Raw genomic sequence first — 21,169 nt, forward strand, 5'->3', positions numbered from 1 at the left:
CAATAAATTCAGAAATCACATGTTGTGATAGGCATCAATTAGATAGGCTCATACCTTCCAGGGAAAAACTCAATTTCTGAGAGGTGATGTTCACTGGAATGTGAATTGGAATTCTGTACATTTAACATTTTACTATAGTGTATAGTCGTCAATTTATGATTTAATTTACATTTACCATCACTAACAATTTTTTAACATACTTTTTTGGTGCCCTGGTAACGCAGTGTTTTAGAGCTACAGATGCTAACGAGAAGGTCAAGCAGAGTGAATTCACCAGCAGCTCCTTGGAAACCCTATGGGGCAGTTCTACTCTGTCCTATAGGGCTGCTGTGAGTTGGAATCGACAGGATGGCAATAGATTTGGTTTTTAACATATTTTTTTACAGTTCTGTTCCATGTCTTTAAATATTTTCTGTCAAGAATTCGTAGCCTACTAGACCAGACCACTCAAGAATGCTATGATCCACTGGATCCCAAATTAGCTACTAAACCTTCATGCTTTGCACCTTGGAACAAAAAGGCAGATTGCCAACTCTGTAAATGTTTATTTTTGTGTCCACAATCTAGATAATTTTAACACCTAAAACTACTGGAATCATCAAGATGCATAAAATTAACAAAAAACTTAGAAATAAACTAAAAACCAAAATCAAATTTTGAAAATGAAAATATTTTTGCCATATCACACTAAGTGAATCGAGGAGACTACAGAGATGGTGAAATGAAACAATTTCTCCTTTAATGAAGCTAATGATGACTAAAACATAGTACATATAAAATTAATTCAAAATGCAGAATTTTACAGACCAAAGTTCTGCCCTAAATTTCCTTTCCTGTAAATTCAAGGTGTTTTTCCTATGCCTAGTAAAAACATCTATCGGACTCTTAAAAATCTATAGCTATAAATTAATTTTTCTCTACATGGAAGTAAGCAAAATATTAAATAAAGAGTTTAGCATGGCACCATAGTGGGTACTGTTAAAATGTTAATTTTTTTCACCCAGAACTTATTTACATGGTGCTGACCAATTTAAGGAACACGGAAAATTTGTTGAAGCAACATGAATAAATAACATGGATAATCATCACACACACAAAAACCAAAGAAATTAAATTATTATGGGGATGGGTGAGGCCTGGAACCCCTGGTGGCTAGTGGTTAAGAGCTAAGACCGCTAACCAAAAAGTCAGCAGTTCGAATCTACCATGTGCTCTGTGGAAACCCTACCGGGCCGTTCTACTTTGTCTTACAGGGTCACTATGGGTTGGAATTGACTTGATGGCAACTCTTTTTTTTTTTTGGGTGGGGCCTACAAAAATGACTTTCATAATTAACACCACATGGTAGACACTCAAAAGTTGGATTACTCAACTGAGATTTAAAGTCTTTATATTCAGAGATTCTTGCCTCCCAAAGAACAGGGTAGATGGGGCATATTCTCTTTCACAAAGTTGCTGAAGGAAAAACAACAAAGCCAAATAATCATCATAAAAATAATAATACTAAATAATCCTAGTATAGACATATAACCAAGAAACTACCATGATTCAAGAAGAATAAATTTACACAGATCAATACAGTGTTAGACTTTTTTTTTAAGTGTACAGATTTAAATTACTAAAATAATTTAACTATTATTCTTTTTTTTTTCCCCAGAGGAGAAGGGAAAAATGAATAAGGCATATGCTTTATTCAAAAATAAATTTGTTTATTATGGAAGGATAAAATGGCTTTCTTAAAATTCACAAAAACAGGAGACCAGAAAAAGTAAGATGGGGTTGGTCTTTTATTTCCTGATCAAATGGTGATTTGGCACAATCATGTGCCAGGCAGCGACTTAAGATATTTACAAGGTTTTCAATTTCTCTGAAGACCAGGCTAAGATTTTCAAAGAAATTTCCATGTGTGTACTACACCTTTCATTTCCAGCTGGATAATCTAGGAAAACACATTTAATAGATTAAAAACAAAAAACTGAACAACACAGAGGGTTACAATTTTGAAAGAAGCAATCCTGAGTTATACCAGAGACCAAAAGCAACAACTCTGAACTCCCCATTCCATATTTTTTGAAGCCCTGGAAGTCTTAACTACATTCTACTATGATGTAAAGACTGTTAATCTAGCAGATCCAAACCAGCAAAATAATACATAGAAACACACAGAACAAAACCAAACTACGATTCTCAAACAAAATATGCACTTGCTGGAGCTAATATGAGATTAATGTGGGATCAGAGATTCCAAATTTGCAGTACAAGAATGTCATGAAAATAACATCTTTCCTGATTCTGAAGTCTTTCCTTTACTCACACAAAATTTATCAAAGAGAAAAAATATAAAACCTTCGGTAACTATAATTTCCAAATATTTGAGTTTATGATAAACGCTTTAAAATGCATTTTAAAATGCTCACTTTAGAACTGCCTCCCCAAAGATGATCTCTTGCTGAGATTAAGACAAACAAGAAAACATAAACGGTTCAAAAAGCCCTCCATATGTAAAAACATAAAAAGGCGGGAATTTCCTTATTTCAAATTTTGATTAGAAATTACTATGTAACAAATTGCCCTCCAGGGAGCGCTCTGCGACTGTCGCCAGTCATTTCAGTTAATAAAGCGGGAAAACGCTCGATCGCAACCTATCGCATTTTAGGGCTGACCCTTCCTAAGCTTTTGAAAAGGGCACGGAAGTCTGTCTAAATACCTACTACTGGCGGCCGGCTGTCAAGACACACCGAATCACACGCGCGGGCCAATCACCCACGTGCAAATTAACAACAAACACATAAACTTCAAATCTCCGAGACACACGACGTTAAAACACGCAAGCCCTGCGGCTCCAAAGCCTTGCAAAGCCTGCAAGCCCTTCGCGGAGGAGCTCGAGACGAGCGCCAGCAGACGGAGACACCGCGCTGCACGACGAGGCGCGGGGCACCCTCGCCGCCAAGGAGGCCCGAGGGGGAGCCGAGGAGGGAGGGGCAGCGGGCGGGGGCTGCGGCGGGGGGCTGAGCGCGCGGCGGCAACCGCCAACCGCCCTCCTTTGTGGACCCGGCCGGGCATGAGGGTCGCGCGGCCGGGTCAGGCGTCCTTACCCTGCCTACGGCGCCGCGGCTTCGGCCCGCGGCGGCGGCTCCAGAGCCGAAAACCGGGGTAGGTTCGCGCTCCTCGTCGCTGGAGAAGTCCGGGGGCCCCTTGTTGTTGGCGCTGGCGGCGAGCGGCGGCCGGTTTCGCGCGGTGAGGTGCTGCAGGTAGAGCTGTACGTACACGTCTTTGCGCTGCTCCCCGGCCGGGAGCGTCACATTGTTGGCGATCAACTCACTCTTCAACTTCTCTTTCGTCAGCACCGAGGGGTCTTCCAGGAACTCTGGCATCTCCGCGGCGAATCCCCTTCCCTGCAGCCTTCACACTCGCCGCTCACGCCGGCGCGCTCTCTCCTCTTCGGCGGCCGCGCTGCCTCCTCTGAGCCTCCCGGATCTGGCCAGGTAGGAGCACGGTGGAACAAACAAAAATTGACAGGCCCGAAGCAAGACAGAAACCCGACACAAAGCCCCCAGAACAGTACTACCGTCCAAGTGCGGCCAAAATAGAGCCCTACACAAACCCCAACCCACACACTACAAGCGAGAGGAGAGCACCCTGCTTCGCCCACGCCCCAAGAACACGAGCCGCCATTGGCCGGCGGCGGGAGGAAGCGCGGCGGTGATTGGCGGGACGGCTCGCGCGGGTTCCATTAGCCGCCGCGCGGTGCGAAAGGTTGTAGAAACGCAGTTTAAAAGCCGCTCGGGCGGGAGCCCAGGCTTTGGCTAAGGCGCCCAGCCCAGTTCTGTTTCTCTTTTCTCCACCCTTCCCTGTAGATTCTGATAAGGAACTAGTCGTAGTGCTTTTGTGCACGGTTTCCTCTTCCTCCCCCTACTTGGGAAGAAGCTTTCGTCTCTGGGGTCGATCACCTAAAAACGGGCCGGATTTCATGCTAGCAGTGAGGACCCTTGCCTGGGCCTTTCTCAACCCCAGGACACTGATCCCCCGAAGAACAACCTCAGACTTCCCTGCCCCAAACGCTAGCCCTGAAAGGAAAGAAAAGGAACAAGGAGTGTTCGTAGGCGCTCATATAACTTGATTTATTTGGGGGAATGGGAGGGAGGGTATGGAGTTAAACCCCCCTCTTTTTGCTTGCAAACGCTTCTTTTGTTCCTGAAATTCAGGGAAGTCCAAACCTCTACTACTGGGCTCTTTAAAGTGTCCCTGACTTTGTGACTGTATTTTATTGCCAAATTTTCCATACCGTTCTTAGCCTAAAGGTTGAGGCGTTTCTAAATTATTTCATTTGAACAATTAGTTGAGAGATCAAGGCAAATCCGTGCATGCATTTTAGTGAAGAGCAGTCTCTGGGTTAGATTGCTTTCTTCACAAGTATTTTACCATGGCTTAATCAAGCCTAGTGTTTAATAATGCAATGAAATGAAAAGAAACATTTAGGAACCCCCGAACAGGCAATTTAAGACAGTTCACAAGGTGCACAGTCGATTTTAATCTTAGGGGAAGCCTAATAACCCATAATAGGCTGGCAACCCTAATCAGATCCGTATTACTGATCCAAATTAAAACCTGGTAGAATCTCAGAAATTACAGTTAAAATACCTTCCAGAAAACAAATAGCATCTATGACAAACATTAGTGTTTCTTAGGAATACATACATATATGTGTATATATGTAGAATTTTAAAATGCTTTCTTCCAAGAAAAGAAAGAAGCTGACCTTAGTGTTAGGGTATCTTTATAATTTCCCCCAATTCTGACCACCAAACTATGCTTTATAAGCTGCTTAAAAAAGAAAAAAAAAGTTTACCTAAATGATTTCTACATGTTTAAATTGGAATAAACCTTTTCACTAAAAGTTTTGTGTAAATTAGGTCATTTTATTTTGTTCAAATTGAGGAAACATTATTTACTGCAAATAGGATTATTTTCCTAGAGGCAGCTTTGTTTTCTAAAAACCTCACTGTTTGTATACATTTAAGTAATAATATTAAGCTGGATAAAGTAAATTAATATTTATATTTTCATTAGCAAGTGATATATAGGTTTTTAGGATGCGTTTGTAAAAGGTACCTTTTTTTTTTTCCCCTCCACAATTTCCTTAGGCAAATAGGCAAGTACTGTATTTATCTTCAGAGGAGGAATTGAGGTGAGAGGCAAAGGGCCATGATATTGCAGTGACTGGTAACCCCCGCAAATGAAATACAAATGGGAGGGTCCCAATCTGCAGTGTGCCCTAGTAATCTGCCATTGCTCAGTTATTTCTTCCAGTATAGTCTCAAAGTATAATGGATAAAGCAATAAAGGCCTGGCCATTATCTCTGCAAGGCCAAGAAGTTCGTGTGTCTATTCTAGCCTGTTTAAATTAACAAATCATCCTGTTAAATTCTTACCTTGCTAGTTATAAAGAGAATTTGGCTCTGGCCTGATTGTACAGACAGTTTTTAAGAGGTAGTTTTGCAGCTCTGACTGAAAAGGGTTAGTTATCAGATTTGATAACTGACTAGAGTGGAGTACATAGAATGGGCTCCAGGTTCTGACGGCTGTCAGATACATGGCAGTGCAGTCCCTGAAGTGGGTCCTTAGAGAAGACTTCATTGATGTTTAAAGATAATGTACCTAAAAAATTGTTTTGGCTTCCTCCTTTTGATGTGACTGGAAACCCTGGTGACATAGTGGTTAAGTGCTATGGCTGCTAACCAAAAGATCGGCAGTTCGAATCCACCAGGAGTTCCTTGGAAACTCTATGAGGCAGTTCTACTCTGTCCTATAGGGTTGCTATGAGTCGGAACTGACTTGATGATAATGGGTCTGGCTTGGTTACAGTACAATGAAAAAACCAAACCTGTTGCCTTCCAATAGATTCTGACTCCTAGCAACCCTATAGATCCCTGGTGGTACAGTGGTTAAGAGTATGGCTGCCAACCAAATAAGGCTAGCAGTTCAAATCTACCAGCTGCTTCTCAGAAACCCTATGGAGCAGTTCTGCTCTTGCTGTGAGTTGGAACTGACTTGACAGCAATGGTTTTTTTTTTTTTTTTTAATTAAAGAGTGCAATGCTGAAGTCACAGAGCTAGCTGCCTGGGAGAGCCACCTGAGGAGAGGATCCAAACCAAAAAAAAAAAAAAAAAAAACCTGTTGCCATCGAGTGGATTCCGGCTCAGGATTCTGACTCATAGCGACTCTACAGAAGAGTAGAACTGCCTCGTACGTAAGGTTTCCAGGGAGTGGCTGGTGGATTCGAACTTCGGATCTTTTGGTTAGCAGCCGTAGCTCTCAACTACTGCGCCACCAGCACTTCAGAGAAGAGGATACCTCACTGGAACTTTGCTTTTTTCATAGGGCCTTTTTTACCAGAATTTTTCCAGTTTATCTTCAGGGACAATAACTCATCCTATGAATTCCGTGAGCTAAAAAAAAAAAAATCTGTTGAGTATGAAGGTTGTCTTAAATAGACACAGTGCTATGCCCTAAAGGCCAACAGTCAAAATAATATGATTCACAAAGAACTGCATTCTAGATGCCTGAAATGAATGTTCCTTGAGCAAAAACATCGTTTTATTCTTTTTTATTAATTATCTCTCTTATCTGTGGACACTATCAACAGGAGGTGGTGCAAAGATTTCACTTTTCACAGGGGACATGGTTGATGTCGTATGTTTTCAGTGAGGCTTCCTTTCTAGAACTTCCACAAGATCAAGGTATGAGTTACCAAATTCAGACTTGGAATCATTCTAGATTCATTCAGGTGTATCTCTAGCACTACTAGTTTTGGTGATGAAGGTAATTTTGCTTTTAACTCCACTGTAGTACTCTGAAAGGAGCCCAGGTAGCGCAGTTGTTAAAGCAATTGACTGTTGACTGAAAGTTTGGCAGTTCAGAACTACCAGAGGCTCCATAGGGGAATGATGTGGCAGTCTGCTTCTGTAGAGATTTACAGCCTTGGAAACCCTATGGAATCAGCTTAATGGCAGTGGGTAGGTAGTGCTCTGAAAGGAGGCTTGGTGGTGCGGTGATTAAGCACTTGCCTGCTAACCAAAAGTTTGGTGGTTCGAACTCACCAGTCACTCTGTGGGAGAAAGATTTGGCAGTTGGCTTCAGTAAAGATTTATAGCTTTGGAAACCCTGTGGGTCAATTCTACTCTATCCTGTAGGGTTGCTATGAGTCGGAATTCCACTCAATGGCAATGGGTTTGGTTTGGGGTCTGTGAGAGTGCTCTGAAGTAGGGGCTGTTTTTTTCCTATACTCTGTACCATAAGGCCAAGATGTTGGGCTATAGAGTATGGGTGGTCTCTTTGTTCCTGATTAATTTTTCCAAACTATTTCTCTTCTTTCCTCTTTCAAAACATTTGAAGTTCATATTGTCTGACTAAATCATCCTCTACCTCTTTATATCTATAATTTACCAACCTCTTCACTACTCTCCCTCAGAAACTATGGGCTGCTGCTCCTTGATCTAGGTTTTCCTCACCATCCCTACTCTTGTCTCCAGTGTAAGTGATTTGAACATCTTGGAGATGACCTACCCAACACGCAACGTCTTTGACCTCCTCATCTGCAATGAGTTGCTCGTCTACTCCATCTCATCTATCCATTCCAGTGGTAAGACCATGAACCTTGTCATCAGTAACTAATTTACCTGCTACCTTCCTCCCCCACCCCAGTAACTGCTTGACCTGCGACCTCCCGCTCCCACACCAGGTCATTTATTGTACTCTCATTGGCCTAATCGACACCTCCACTCCATTAACACCAGTGCTTTTTCAGAATCTATTATCCCACTCCTACCTTCATATAATTTTACATCTAACCCAACTTAGATTCCCAGGTCAATCATTGTAATCACTCTTTTGCAAACATCTTCAGTTCACTTACCCCAATGTCTCTGTCTTCCTTGCTTGGAAGAACCTTAACTCTGTTTGAAATGAAATAGTTGCTTTCTCTCTGCTTACACCCAAGCAGCAGACATTGCTGGAGAAAATCATACCACAAGGTTGACTGGGTTTAATTCATGACCTCCAACCTCACAGGAGCTCTCAATACTGGCTGGCAATGCTGCTCCGTTCTCTGGACTGACCATTCATACCTTTGTATCTCTCCTCAAATCTCTCACACCACATTCCCACACCTCTTTCCATTTTCAGCTGGTGACCTTGCTGCATACTTGAGAAAATAGAAGCCATCTTTAGGGACCTGTTTGCTCTATAGACTGCCAAATTTGCCATCATTTTCTCTTGTATCCTTGTTTCAGTGGAAGATGTGTCCTATCAGAAATGGATTCCACTATATGTACTCTGGATCCTATTTCTTCTCTCCTTCTTAAGGACTTGGTTCTTTCAGTCATCTTCTTTCTTGCATCACTAGTGTTTCTCTCTCTATGGAACATTCCCATCAGCCTAAAGAATACCAAAACTCTTTTAAATACTCTCTCTTCATTTCCTTGTGAAATATTCTGAATTAAAAAAACAAAAATAAAAACTCGGTGCTTTATTTTGTGTTACATTCATACAATATAAAAATTTTATGTTATCTTGTATGTAGAAACAGGTATTAAATTAAAAAAAAAATCTTAAAATACCAAATCATTGATAACTAAAACTTTGGGAAAGAGTGAAAAGATAATTTTTATGGAAGTCATGGCTTAAAATAAAGAGAGAGAGAATTGATGCACTTACTTTGCCAGGAAACTCTTATAACACATTTTTTCTGAATCACATGGATAACTGCCTCAATTTCCCACTTTGGGTACTACAGTTCTTAATTTATTAATATACAGCCTTTTTAAATTATATTAACATATAATATCCTGTTTTACACAGACGTTGAATGTGAATTTAAGGATGTCACTTTAAACAGAACAGAATAAGTTACATTCAAAGTGATGCCAAAGGAGGCAGGGCCAAGATGGTGGAATAGCCAGATGCTTCTAGCAATCGCTTTTACAACAAAGACCCAAAAAATCAAGCGAAACAATTATATTTATGACAAGCTAGGAGCCCTGAGGAAACCCAGGTGGCATAGTGGTTAAGTGCTACAGCTGCTAACCCAAAGGTTAGCAGTTCAAATCCACCAGGTGCTCCTTGGAAACTCTATGGGCAGTTCTACTCTGTCCTATAGGGTCGCCATGAGTTGGAATCGACGGCAACGGGTAACAGGCAGGAGTCCTGAACATCAAAGGCAAAGTTAGAAAACAGACTAAGTGGCAGGCGGAGAGTGAGACCATTCAGAAGCAGAGAGGAGTTACCGGGCCTGAATCGCGGGGAGCCCTCAGGCACCATTCCTGGAGTGGCGGCATGCAGGCTGGTACTTTGATTTGGCCGCAGTTTCCTCAGGGAGAATCAGCCAGCCACGCAGTCTACTCACACCTCCGGAACCTGAGAAGAATGGTGATCTCGGCGAAAGCTAAGTACTTGCATATATTTTACCATGCCCCCCACCCCCAAGCTGGCTTCAGTGGCTGTTGATTTCCCTGGGCCTGAGATAGGCTCATTTGAGCACCCTGAGCCATGCTCCTGAACTTGGAGAAGGAATAAATTCACAACAGGGGGAAAAGATAATTGGCCAGCTCCACCAACCTGGGGAGCTCAGGACAGAAACGGCTCCTGTCCAGGCATAAACGGTCTGTGGACTTTGAATACCTTTCCCCTCTGGATGGACCTGTGTGGGCCTGTTCCAGGAGAATAGGCCCTTGCTGATAGACTGTGACTGTTTAAGCTGTGCGGTGGAGAGGTGGGTTTTTGATATTTGACGCAGCTTTGCCTATTAAACAGGGTCCTCCCCTACCCACATCAAGGGCCCGAGGACTGGTGGCTCCTCTCAGGTCACCCAAACCCCTTACAGGGGTCCAGGGATAACTGATACTTCTCAGTCCTTACAACCAAAAGCATTGGGTGCCCATGGTCCATCTGCAGGACCCACCCACCTGCACGCTCTAGGGAAGACGGATGCGCTTTCCTCAGAAACACTTGGGGGATGGTTCTCAGCCCCCTGCCTTGTTCAGAGCGTGACCCCCTGCTACAACCAGATAGCGGTACCTACACCAAACGCCCCATCCCTCTAAGACTGTAGGACAGCGCCTGTACCACACACTTGATGACCAGCTACCAGGACACCTGAGCTGAATCCACACAAGAAAAGTGAATGGACTCATAAGCTCATATACCTGATAACAGCTCTAGCCATCTGGTTACAGGACGTCAGAGCTCCAAAGGCGAAAATAAGGTACCTCACTCAAGCAACCCATTTGGGCATATCAAAACAAAGTGATGCCAAAGATGGATAAGTCAAAACCCTTAAGAAATGTTTATTTCCTTTCATCCATTTCTAGGAATTCATTCTGAAGAAATAACCAAATATGGAATTTATAAAGATACTTATTACTTCATCATATATAATGGTGATAAAGTAAAAATCTAAACCCCTAACAATAAAAAATTGGCTAAGTAACATATATGGTCATACAAATCATGTTTTTGACATTGTCAAAAGAAACAAGTCAATAATAAAATTAATCTATTAAATGAGGTTTATTCAGGCAGATGATTCTCAAATTGGGTAGCACCAAACCACATGTGGACCAGCACTTCCCTGAGTATCAGGAGTGACTGGCTTTTTATTGGCAAAAGGAGGAAACAAAGAAACTTATTTCTGAATGGCTTATACAATTTACTATTGAACCACTGTCAGGATTTCATTGGTCAACAAAGGTCAAGCACTATCCGAATCTCATTGGTCAGTGAGGGTGGCCTGATTTAAGTTTCCGTAAAGACAAGTCTTAGGGACCTTGTTCACTTGGCTGCTAATGCCATTTTGTCAACCACACGACTCCATTATGATTTCATTTAACATTTTTTAAGAGTATGGGAGAATGTTCACAATATAGCATTAAATTTAAAAAGTAGAAAAAATTGAGAACTATATTACAGTAAGATCTCCATTCTATAAAGTATACAAAGAAATGTATTTGAATATGTGTGTGTATATATATATATACATGCACACACACACACACACAGAAGAAAAGACTATATGACTATAAACTGTTAGTAGTTTCTTGTGGTGGGGCCATGGGTGATTTTTATTTTCTTATGTTTTTCTGTACTTGCCAATACTTCTACAATGAACACATTAATGATTTTAGAACCATAAATATTTTTCTTTTTTAATTAGTGTGAGAAATGGGGATCAGATGGCTCATCAGAATCCAGGATCTTTCTTTCAACATTTCATATCTAGAACTCCATTTTATCAGTTCATCCAGAGTACATCAGTTTTTGGTAACTGACTTAAAATAATCTCAGAAGAGATAGCTAGGTGAAATCTGTACTACTAGATAAATCTACTTGGAAGGATAAATGACAGGCTGGAAGATTTTTAGTGAAACAGACCAAAATCACAGAGCTATTAAGTGTCAAGAGTTGGGAATTCAAACATGGATCTGTCTGTTACCAAGCCTCTTTCCAGGTACCCATCATCTCTGTATAATAACTGCAAGTTAAAATGAAATGTTGGGTTTTAGGTTGTTTCAGAATTATAACAGGTCAGCAAATGAGCCATTCTAACAAACTACAGATGCCCAGTCTGTGGATAGAACCTGGGACCTGTGAAGGTGACACAGTTTTAGAGCTGTAACAGAGCCAAGTACAAACTTGAGACTATCTCACCTGAATTTAGAGACCATCTCAAGAATAGATTTGATACATTGAATACTAATGACTGAAGACTAGATGAATTGTGGGATGACATCAAGGATATCATACACGAAGAAAGCGAAAGGTCATTAAAAAGATAGGAAAGAAAACACCAAAGTGGATATCAGAAGAGACTCTGAAACTTGCTCTTGAAAATAGAATAACTAAAGCAAATGGAACAAATGATGAAGTAAAAGGGCTGATTTCAAAGCACTGCTGAAGAAGACAAAGTAAAGAATTATAATGAAATGTGCAAAGACCTGGAGTTAGACAACCAAAAGGGAAGAACACACTCGGCATTTCTCAAGCTGAAAGAATCGAAGAAAAAATTGAAGCCTTGAAATGCAATACTGAAGGATTCTACGGGGAAAATATTAAACGACGAAGCATCAAAAGAAGATGGAAGGAATCACTGTACCACAGACATTGTACCAAAAAAAATTGGTTGACACTCAACCATTTTAGGAGGTAGCATATGATCAAGAACTGATAGTACTGTAGGAAGAAGTCCAAGCTGCACTGAAGGCATTGACGAAAAACAAGGCTTCAGGAATTGATGGAATATTAATTGAGATGTTTCAACAAATGATACAAATCTGGAAGTGCTTACTAGCCTATGCCAAGAAATGTGGAAGACAGCTACCTGGCCAACCGACTGGAAGAGATCCATAGCTGTGCCCATCCCAAAGAAAGGTGATCCAACTGAATACAGAAATTATTGAACAATATCATTAATATCACGAGCAAGTAAAATTTTGCCAAAGATAATTCAGAAACGGTTGAGCTGTACATTGACAGAGAACTCACAGAAAGTCAAGCCAGATTCAGAAGAGGACTTGGAACAAGGGATATCATTGCTGATGTCAGATGGATCCTGGCTGAAAGCAGAGATTACCAGAAAGATGTTTACCTGTTTTGTTGGCTATGGAAAAGCATTTGACTGTATGGATCATAACAAATTATGGATAATATTAGGAAGAATGGGAATTCTAGAACACTTAATTATGCTCATGTGAAACTTATACATCGACCAAGATGCAGTTGTTCTAATGGAACAAGGGAATACTGAGTGGTTTCAAATCAGGAAAGGTGTGCGTCAGGGTTGTATCCTTTCCCTGTATTTATTCAGTCTGTATGCTGGGCAAATAATCCGAGAAGCCATACTGCATGTAGAAGAATGTGGCATCTGGATTGGAGGTAGACTCAGTAACAACCTGCGATATGCAGATGACACGTTACTTTCTGAAAGCGAAAAGGACTTGAAGTACTTACCGATGAAATCAGTATGGATTGCAGTTCAACATGAATAAAACAAAAATCCTCACAAGTGGACCAACAAGCAACATCATGATAATATGGAGAAAACATTGAAGTTGCCAAGGATTTCATTTTACTTGGATCCACAATCAACACCCACAGAAGCAGTCAGAAATTAAAGGATGCATTGTATTGGGCAAATCTGTTGCAAAAGACCTCTTTAAAGTGTTCAAAAGCAAAGATGTCACCTTGAAGACTAAGGTGTGCCTGACCCAAGCCATGGTATTTTCAATGGCCTCATATGCATGCAAAAGCTGGCAATAAATAAGGAAGACTGAAAAAGAATTGACACCTTTGAATTATGGTGTTTACCAAGAATATTGAATATACCATGAACTGCCAGAGGAATGAACAAATCTATCTTGGAAGAAGTACAGCCAGAATGCTCTTCAGAAGCAAGGATGGCTAGATGCTGTCTCCATACGTTGGACATGTTATCAGGAGGGACCAGTCCCTGGAGAAGGACATCTTGCTTGATAAAGTAGAAGATCAGCAAAAAGGAGGAAGACCCTCAAGGAGATGGACTGACCCAGTGGCTGCAACAATGGTCACAAAGAGCAACGATTGTGAGGAGGGTACAGGACAGGCAGTGTTTCATTCTGTTGTGCATGGATTCACTATGAGCCAGAACTGACTTGACTTCACCTAATAACAACAACAGCAGTATTAATAATGACATTTATATAGTATTGTATAGTTTAGAAAACATTTTGATGTATTTTATCTTATTTGATCCTCTTAACAATCCTTCAAAGTAAGCAGGACATTCATTCTTGATTTGCTTTAGGCCAGTGGTTCTTAATTTCAATGGAATCACTTGGAAGATTTGTTAGAACTCAGATTGCTGGGCCCCATCCCCAGTTTCTGAATCAGGTCTGGGGTGGGGCCTGAAAATTTGCATTTCTAACTTGTTCTCAAGATGCTGGTCGAGAAACAACAGCTCTAGGCTGTTTATTAAACTTTGTGAAGCCAGTTCTGAGTTTACCACAGTCTTAAATGATATGTCTGTATAGCCCTCAGAAGAAAATCTAAATTGGAATGGCACACAGGTCCCTTGTGATCTGACTCCTGCTTGGCTCTTCACTTTCTCTTTCTTCTCTTCCTCTTCAGCCATACTGGAGAACTAGTAGCTCTCCAAAGAAGCCATGTCTTTCTCCCCCACCCCCCCCACCCGCCTTTATATATATTGCATATATTTGAAATAGTGCTTACTTGATCTTCTCTTATACCAAGTACTGCTGTGGTTTATCTCATTTGTTCGCAATCATATTCTTGTGAGTTAGACAGAACATTTGTATCACTTCTATAGTTGGAGAACCCAGAGCCCTGGGATGTTAAGTTACAGTGCTTAACTCATAGAAGATATTCAGATACGTCTATTCAATGAATAAAATGCCTTAAAGTCACATCACAAACTTTTAGTTAGCTTTCAAGATCCTCTTCTGTCAGCCTTGCTTGAATTCCCCAAGACAGAGTTTGTATTTCTACCTTGGCACCCCCACATTACTCTTCATGCTTTCATGGAACTTGTCCCAATGTATTATGTATTCGGTGGCTTAACATACCTGTCTCCTGGTGCTCTATATTAGAATTTTTACTTAGCATTACATCAGGCCCATCATAGTCGGTGGTCAATAATTATCTGTTTAAATGATGATCTAAACGCAATCCAACTAAGCGGGAGAGGGAAGAACAAAGTACACAAAGTGAAAATACAACATCCAGCTATACTGCTGTATCAGGTTGAATCATTCAAAATTAGTATCTCTATTTTCAAAACACTGCAGAAAAACTCAGATAATTTTATGGCACATATTCCATAAAAACTTAAAAATATTAATTTTTCATACTCTTGCTATTCATAATTTGTTAAGAAAATATTTGACTCGTGCATACCTCTAAGGCATTATTCAATATGTAACATGAGTCCTGGAACTTACAAAAGTGAATGAGTAAGATTTGCTCCCTGCTATTAAAAAGATTAATCAAAAGTTGTATGTTACTTGTCATCACTCTATAAAAGGCACGTTGACTTATCACTTAATATCCAACAATGGCTTCTAGTATGTTCTTTAAACAGTTTGTTTTCACCTTTGTTGGCAAACATTCAAGTGGGGGATCTGGAGCCAGTCGCTTGATTTGGAATCTTGGGTGGCCCTGGGCAAGTCACTTTTTCTATGGGTGCCGCAGCCTTATCTGTAAAAGGGGCTTATTAGTCAACCTTGGTAAGGTCTCCCCACCACACACCAATTCATTTAGGACAGTGCCTGGCACACCAAAAAAACAAGTCGCCATGGGGTGGATTCCGACACATGGTAAAGCCATGTATGTCAGGAGAGAACTGTACTCCATCATTTTCAGCGGCTACTGATTCAGCACATCCTAAGGGCTAAATAAATTAAAAAATTTACAGCCTTTAAAACCTTTTTGGAAAAAGAACTTGTACACTGTACATTTCTTGTGAAGGACCACAGTTGACTGATGCGCCGACTTACGCAGACCAGTAGCACTCCACTTGTATGCCTCATGCACATTGAGACACAAGAAACTCACTTTACAAGGCCGGAAAGTACAAACGTCAGATTTAAGACTCTTTGATACATAGTGAGCCTTATCTTTTCAGACTGAGGATTACTAGGGTGACATTTGAAGGCAGAGGCTTTAATACTAATATTAACGATATTTTCAAATAATAGCGGGGACACGTGTAATTTTACAGATTCGGTGATTTAAAAAAAAAGGGGAGGGAAAAAACCCCATGACCCCGACGTGATTCGAACACGCAGCCTTCTGATCTGGAGTCAGACGCGCTACCGTTGCGCCACGAGGTCCTGCTGGGTTGTGCCTCGCGCAGTGTCTTAGGACTCTGGTAACATGACGTCTCTTCCGGACACGCCCCGTCTTTTAGTCTACTTTTGCCTCCACCCAGGCTGGACTGGAACTGTAAATTGATCTTTTAACGCCTTAATTTTCCTGACACCTAACCTTTTACCTACGTTGGGGCGAAACCAGGGGAGTCCGGGGAACACAGTTTCCCGTTCAGACGGGTCCCTAGGGTGAAAGGAAATAGGCCCTTCCTCTTTTTCTTTTTTAGCAAGCGAGTTCCGCTCTCACCCGCCCCGCCCCGTCTCTTTGTAGGCGGAGACTCCGCCATCTCTTTCCACTCCCACTACCGGTCCTGCGGGCCGAGTTCTGGACCTCCAGTTGGAATCGGGCGATGCGATACAGCGCATGCTCAGGCCTTGAAAGCTAGAGCTGAGTCCCCTCAGGACGTTTTCTTCCTACGTCTCGTTTCTTTTTGTCAGAGGAAGCTTGCATTTCGCAGCGCATTAAGCTTAAAAATCATCTTTTTGAAAAAACATGGTTGTACACTCACAAAACATATTAGCATATTATATTCGACAGACTCTAGCAGTGAAATTACGTGGGAAAATAGTAAAAAAGCGGTCGAAAATAACAACCTCCCCGTCGGGGAATTGAACCCCGGTCTCCCGCGTGACAGGCGGGGATACTAACCACTATACTAACGAGGATCTGTCATAAGAAGCCTTTCCTGCTCTTCTTCAAGGTAAGACAAGGCAAGTTCCCCCCTCCCCCCCTCCTTAAATTGGCCTTTTTTACGCATTTTTTTTTTTTTTTACCAGAAGTCTGAAAACTCAGATTCTTGAAACCATTGCTCACGCAGCTCGTTATCCTCTCTGGATTCCTCGGGCTCTTTTTTTCGTATGTCAAAAGCTTGGATTTACAGTCAGTGAAACAATATACGCTTCCAGTTAGCAGTGGGATCCTTAAACACGATCAAGCCTTTTCACAGAGGTACCAGGCGAACTTGTTAAACTTTTGACATTACCTTTAAATAGGAGTATTCAGAGTCACAGATAAGCTGACGTTATTGAAAGAGTTCATCATAGAACTTAAACTTCTGTATCTTAAGAAATCCATTGCTCGTAGTGTACTATGAATTAATATATTTTTAGAAATTGTAGATTATATTTTTTGTCTGATAAAAGGGTTAATTCCTTTAATGCAGGCATTAAACAAATGGCAATTTCTGAGGGCTGTTTTGTATGCTTTTTTTTTTTCCCCCACTGTTAATACACCAGATGTTTTTTAAAAAAAACCCAGTGTTTCTAGGGCCTCATTCTGACTGTTCACTAACTCTTGCGAGGTCAAAGGGGCACTGTGATAATAATTATGATGATACTCATTTTCTGGCAAGTTTTAAGGGACTTGCCCCAAGTCTCTCAGCTGCCAGAGCCGCAGGGCACTGGGAACCCAAGTCTCTCGAGCTGCCTGTTTGCCTCCGTGTTCCACACTGTGAAGTGTTTTAACCTCAGTCCCTTCAAAAGACACAACGCCTTCTCCACTTAAGTGCTGGTAAAGCTATGCCACAGCTCATACACACATGTCGTTACTTTTTCCTCCCTTGGGAAACGAAGAAACAGCCAGAGTCAGCAGAGATCAGGGAGCAGGGAACTCTGCACCTGCTGTGGATCTTCCTAAAAAGGAAAGGAAAAGAGAGGGTACTTAACCTGAACAGGGTAAGGGAGTTCAGAGATTTCTCACTGTCAGCACTGGAAGAAAATAAAGGTTAAAATCTGACTGACAGTACAGAGGGCACAGAACTCTTTGGCGGTAAATATCATGATGGCAATCGATGTTAGTGAGTGTCAAATCTTGCTCAGCTTAAATAATTATAACTGTTTGTATAGCTTATCACAGTTTACGTTCATTTCATCCTCTCAACAGCCTTGTGAGGTCAATGTAAACCATAAAAACCAAATCCGTTGCTGTCGAGTCAATTCCGTGACCCTATAGGGTTTCCAAGGAGCACATGGTGGATTCGAGTTGCTGACTTTTTGGTAAGCTGCTGTAGCTCTTAACCACTGCACCACCAGCATTTCCAGTATAAAAATAGCTTGTTTTTAATCCCTATTTTACAGGTGAATAAAGGGACCCTTATTCTGGGTCACACAGCTAAAAAGTGGTGAGAGGCCAGGAATCCCCCAAGTCTTGACTTCAAATCCTGTACAGTTTTCACCCTACTTCACTATTCCACATACAGGTATATTAACAAATAAATATATGCAGTGGAGAGACAAACTTTCTACCTAGTATCATATGTGTCACACTTCTTCCTGTGTTAATATTTACTAATCTCTAACTGACAGTCGCTGTAGTTATTCATTCACCATTGAACTTAATACGTGAAAGACATTGTTTTAGATGCATGGGGAGGTATCAGTGAGTAAATCTTCGGGTGGAGCTTACATTCTAGTAGAAGGAAGACAGACAATAAACAATTAACATAATAAATAAATAAGAAAGTAACAAGAGTGGAAATAGGAAAAACATAGAGTAAGGGGGTTTGGAGAGTGACAGTTCAAATAGGATGGGTCAAGCTAGGCTTCATTAAGAAGATAACATTTAAGCAGACTTGAAGGAAGTTGAAGGAAGTAAAGGATGTAGCCAGGTAGCGATCTGGGAGGCTTGTGGAGCCTTAGAGGTCATTGTAAACACTTTGGATTTTATTCTGAGGAAAATGGTGAACCACTAAAGGGTTTTGAACAGAGAAATGACATGATTTGATTTACGTTTTAAAGGGTCTTTGGATTGAGCGTAAACTGTAGTGACGGAAGAGCAGAGGCAGAGACAACAATGAGGTCTGCAGTAACCCAGGTCACAGATGATGGTGGTTTAGGCTAGAGTGGTAGTAGTGGAGAAGGAGAGAGGTGCTGGGCATGTTTTAAAGATAGAGCCAATAGGATTTCCTGATAGATTGAATGTGAAGTGTAAGAGAAAAGGAGAGATCAAAGATGCTTCCAGAATTTTTGACTTGAGCAATTGAAAGGATGGAGTTACCTTCCACTGAGACGGGGAAGAATAATGGACAACTCCAGAGGGTATCAGTTATATTGTAGTCCACGTGAATGGCTGTGCACTATACAACTGGGGAAGAAGCAGGGCACCACTCACGTAGACTGCTCTGTTTATGGCACTGGTTGGAGTTATGCAACATGGAGTCCTGCAGGTAGAGCAGTGTTTTGGGGGAATATCAACGTTGCAGTTTTGGATATGTTAAGATTAAGACACTGAGTAGGCAGTTGGATATAATTGTCGCGTACTCATTGTGTGGGCCAGGCACTGGGCTGGGTTCCAGGGATACACTGATGAACAAAAAAAAAAATTTTTTTTTTTGATGAACAAGGACTGTATAAATGGGGTGGGGTGTTGTTTGACCTCCTCTAACTTCATAAGGGGGAAGGAGAATCAAGATTAATATCCTCATTCTTATGAGGCAGAGATCAGACATGCCTCCTCTCTCTGCCGTCTTTACCAGTTCTGACACCAGCTGTCTCTCCCACAGCACTCTCTACTTCTTTGCTGGGTTCAACAATTTATTGCAGTGACGACGCAGAACTCACAGACAATACTCACTATTATGGGGCTTATTAGGGAAGTAACAGGTTACAGTTCAGGTTCAGGAACACTCGGGATAGTTCTTCCATCAGGACAGCCTCTTCTCAACCATGCCACTTGGCACACCTCTTTCTGGCCCCTTGGCCTCTGCCCTGCTCAGGTGCAAGAGTTACAAAGCTCTTCTAGCTCTGCCGATAAGCGCCCAGAGGCACCCCACTTTGCCAGTAAGACTTGGTTTAAAGGCACTCAGCTCTAGCTCCATGGGTCTGCAAACCTGGCTCCACCAAGCACCTGGAAGCACCCTACTCCTCCAGCAAGCCTCCTGCCCAAAGACACTCAGCTTTCTCATTCTATGGGTGGAAAGCCCACTGTGCCGGTCTCTCCTGCCCTTGTTTCACTGCCATCGCTTCTTGCAGTCTACCATGTTACATCTCTCTGTCTCTTGGTCTCCTGGTTCCAGGAGCTTCTCAGTACAGGGATCCTAGGTCCGAAAGATGTACTGGCTCTTCTTCCTTGGTAGTGGTGGGATCCTCTCTCTGCTCTGGAATTGGCTCTCTTTTAAGGCAAAACTGACCATTCTCCTTTATGGGCCACAATTGCCTTATTTGCACAGTCCCACCCAACTACCTGGGTGGGAATGACAAGACTAGAAAGGCCACACAAAAGCCATCCACTGAACCACAAAGACAGATCCCATTCTCTAGGAGCTTTCATTTTAATGGAGGAGACACAGATTAATAACCAAAGAATAACCCCAAAAATATAATATTACAACTGTGACATTTACCAAGAAGAAGATATGCATTGTGCTAAAAAAGTTTATAAGGGGGGTGTAATCTAGTCACGGAGGTGAGGGAAGACTTTCTGGAGGAAACAATGATCTCAACAATGAGAAAGAGGTAAGTTTGACAAAAGGATGTGGAACAACTTTCTAGATAGACAGAACTGGATGTGTAAAGATTTTAGGGACTGAGGAAACGTGATGAGTACAAGGTTTAAAAGAAGGTTGAAGTGGCTAGAGGGAAGCAGAGAATAATGAGAACAGGGAAGAGATGAGTTTGGGGAGGCTGATGGGAACAGGACAATGCAAGTTCTCCCAGCATATCCCAACAAAAGGAAATCAATGTATGACACCACATTAATAGAATGATGGAGAAGAATGACACGATCCTCTCATTTGATGCAGAAGAGGCATTTGACAAAATCCAACACTCTTTCATGATAAAAACAGTCAACAAACTAGGAGTAGAGGCAAAATTCCTCAACATGATAAAGGGCATTTATGAAAAAACCCTAGCTGACATCATACTCAATGATGAAAGACTGAAAACTTCCCTTTAAGATCAGGAACAAGACATGGATGCCCGCTTTCACCACTGCTCTTTAACATTATACAGAAAGTCCTAGCCAGATCAATTAGGCAAGTAAAAGAAATAAAAGGTACACAAACTGGAAAGGGAGAAGTAAAACTATTTACAGATGACATGGTCCTAGATATAGAAAATCCCAAAGAACCCACAATAAAGCTACTAGAGCTAATATGTGAATTAAGCAAAGTGGCAGGGTACAAGATCAACACACGAAAATCAGCTGTGTTTCTATACACCAACAATAAACAATCTGAAGAAGGAATTAAGAAAACAATTCCATTTATAATAGCATCTAAAAGAATAAAATACCTAGGAATAAATTTAACCAGAGA

The 21,169-nt window shown here is 41.5% G+C and overlaps 1 protein-coding gene and 2 non-coding genes across 7 annotated transcripts in view; all 3 read right to left on the bottom strand.

The window, feature by feature from the left end:
- Positions 1–3,654, bottom strand: part of TMPO (thymopoietin) — a 29,720-nt gene extending 26,066 nt beyond the window's left edge. For 4 of the 5 annotated variants that reach the window (XM_010599505.3, XM_064283699.1, XM_010599495.3 and 1 more), the window contains exon 1: positions 3,096–3,499. In XM_010599505.3, the coding sequence (XP_010597807.1) occupies positions 3,096–3,374 (279 nt within the window). In that variant the 5' untranslated portion in view covers positions 3,375–3,499. Of the gene's footprint in view, positions 1–3,095 lie in introns of all 5 variants that reach the window. The other variant, XM_023559918.2, reaches the window with a different exon arrangement.
- Positions 3,655–15,806: 12,152 nt separating this feature from the next.
- Positions 15,807–15,878, bottom strand: TRNAW-CCA (transfer RNA tryptophan (anticodon CCA)). Its single transcript has one exon. It is a non-coding gene; the product is annotated as a tRNA-Trp (tRNA).
- A 630-nt stretch (positions 15,879–16,508) lies between these two features.
- Positions 16,509–16,580, bottom strand: TRNAD-GUC (transfer RNA aspartic acid (anticodon GUC)). Its single transcript has one exon. It is a non-coding gene; the product is annotated as a tRNA-Asp (tRNA).
- Positions 16,581–21,169: the final 4,589 nt, after the last annotated feature.

Source organism: Loxodonta africana, chromosome 4 (genome assembly GCF_030014295.1).
Source record: "Loxodonta africana isolate mLoxAfr1 chromosome 4, mLoxAfr1.hap2, whole genome shotgun sequence".
NCBI classification, from domain to species: Eukaryota; Metazoa; Chordata; class Mammalia; order Proboscidea; family Elephantidae; genus Loxodonta; species Loxodonta africana.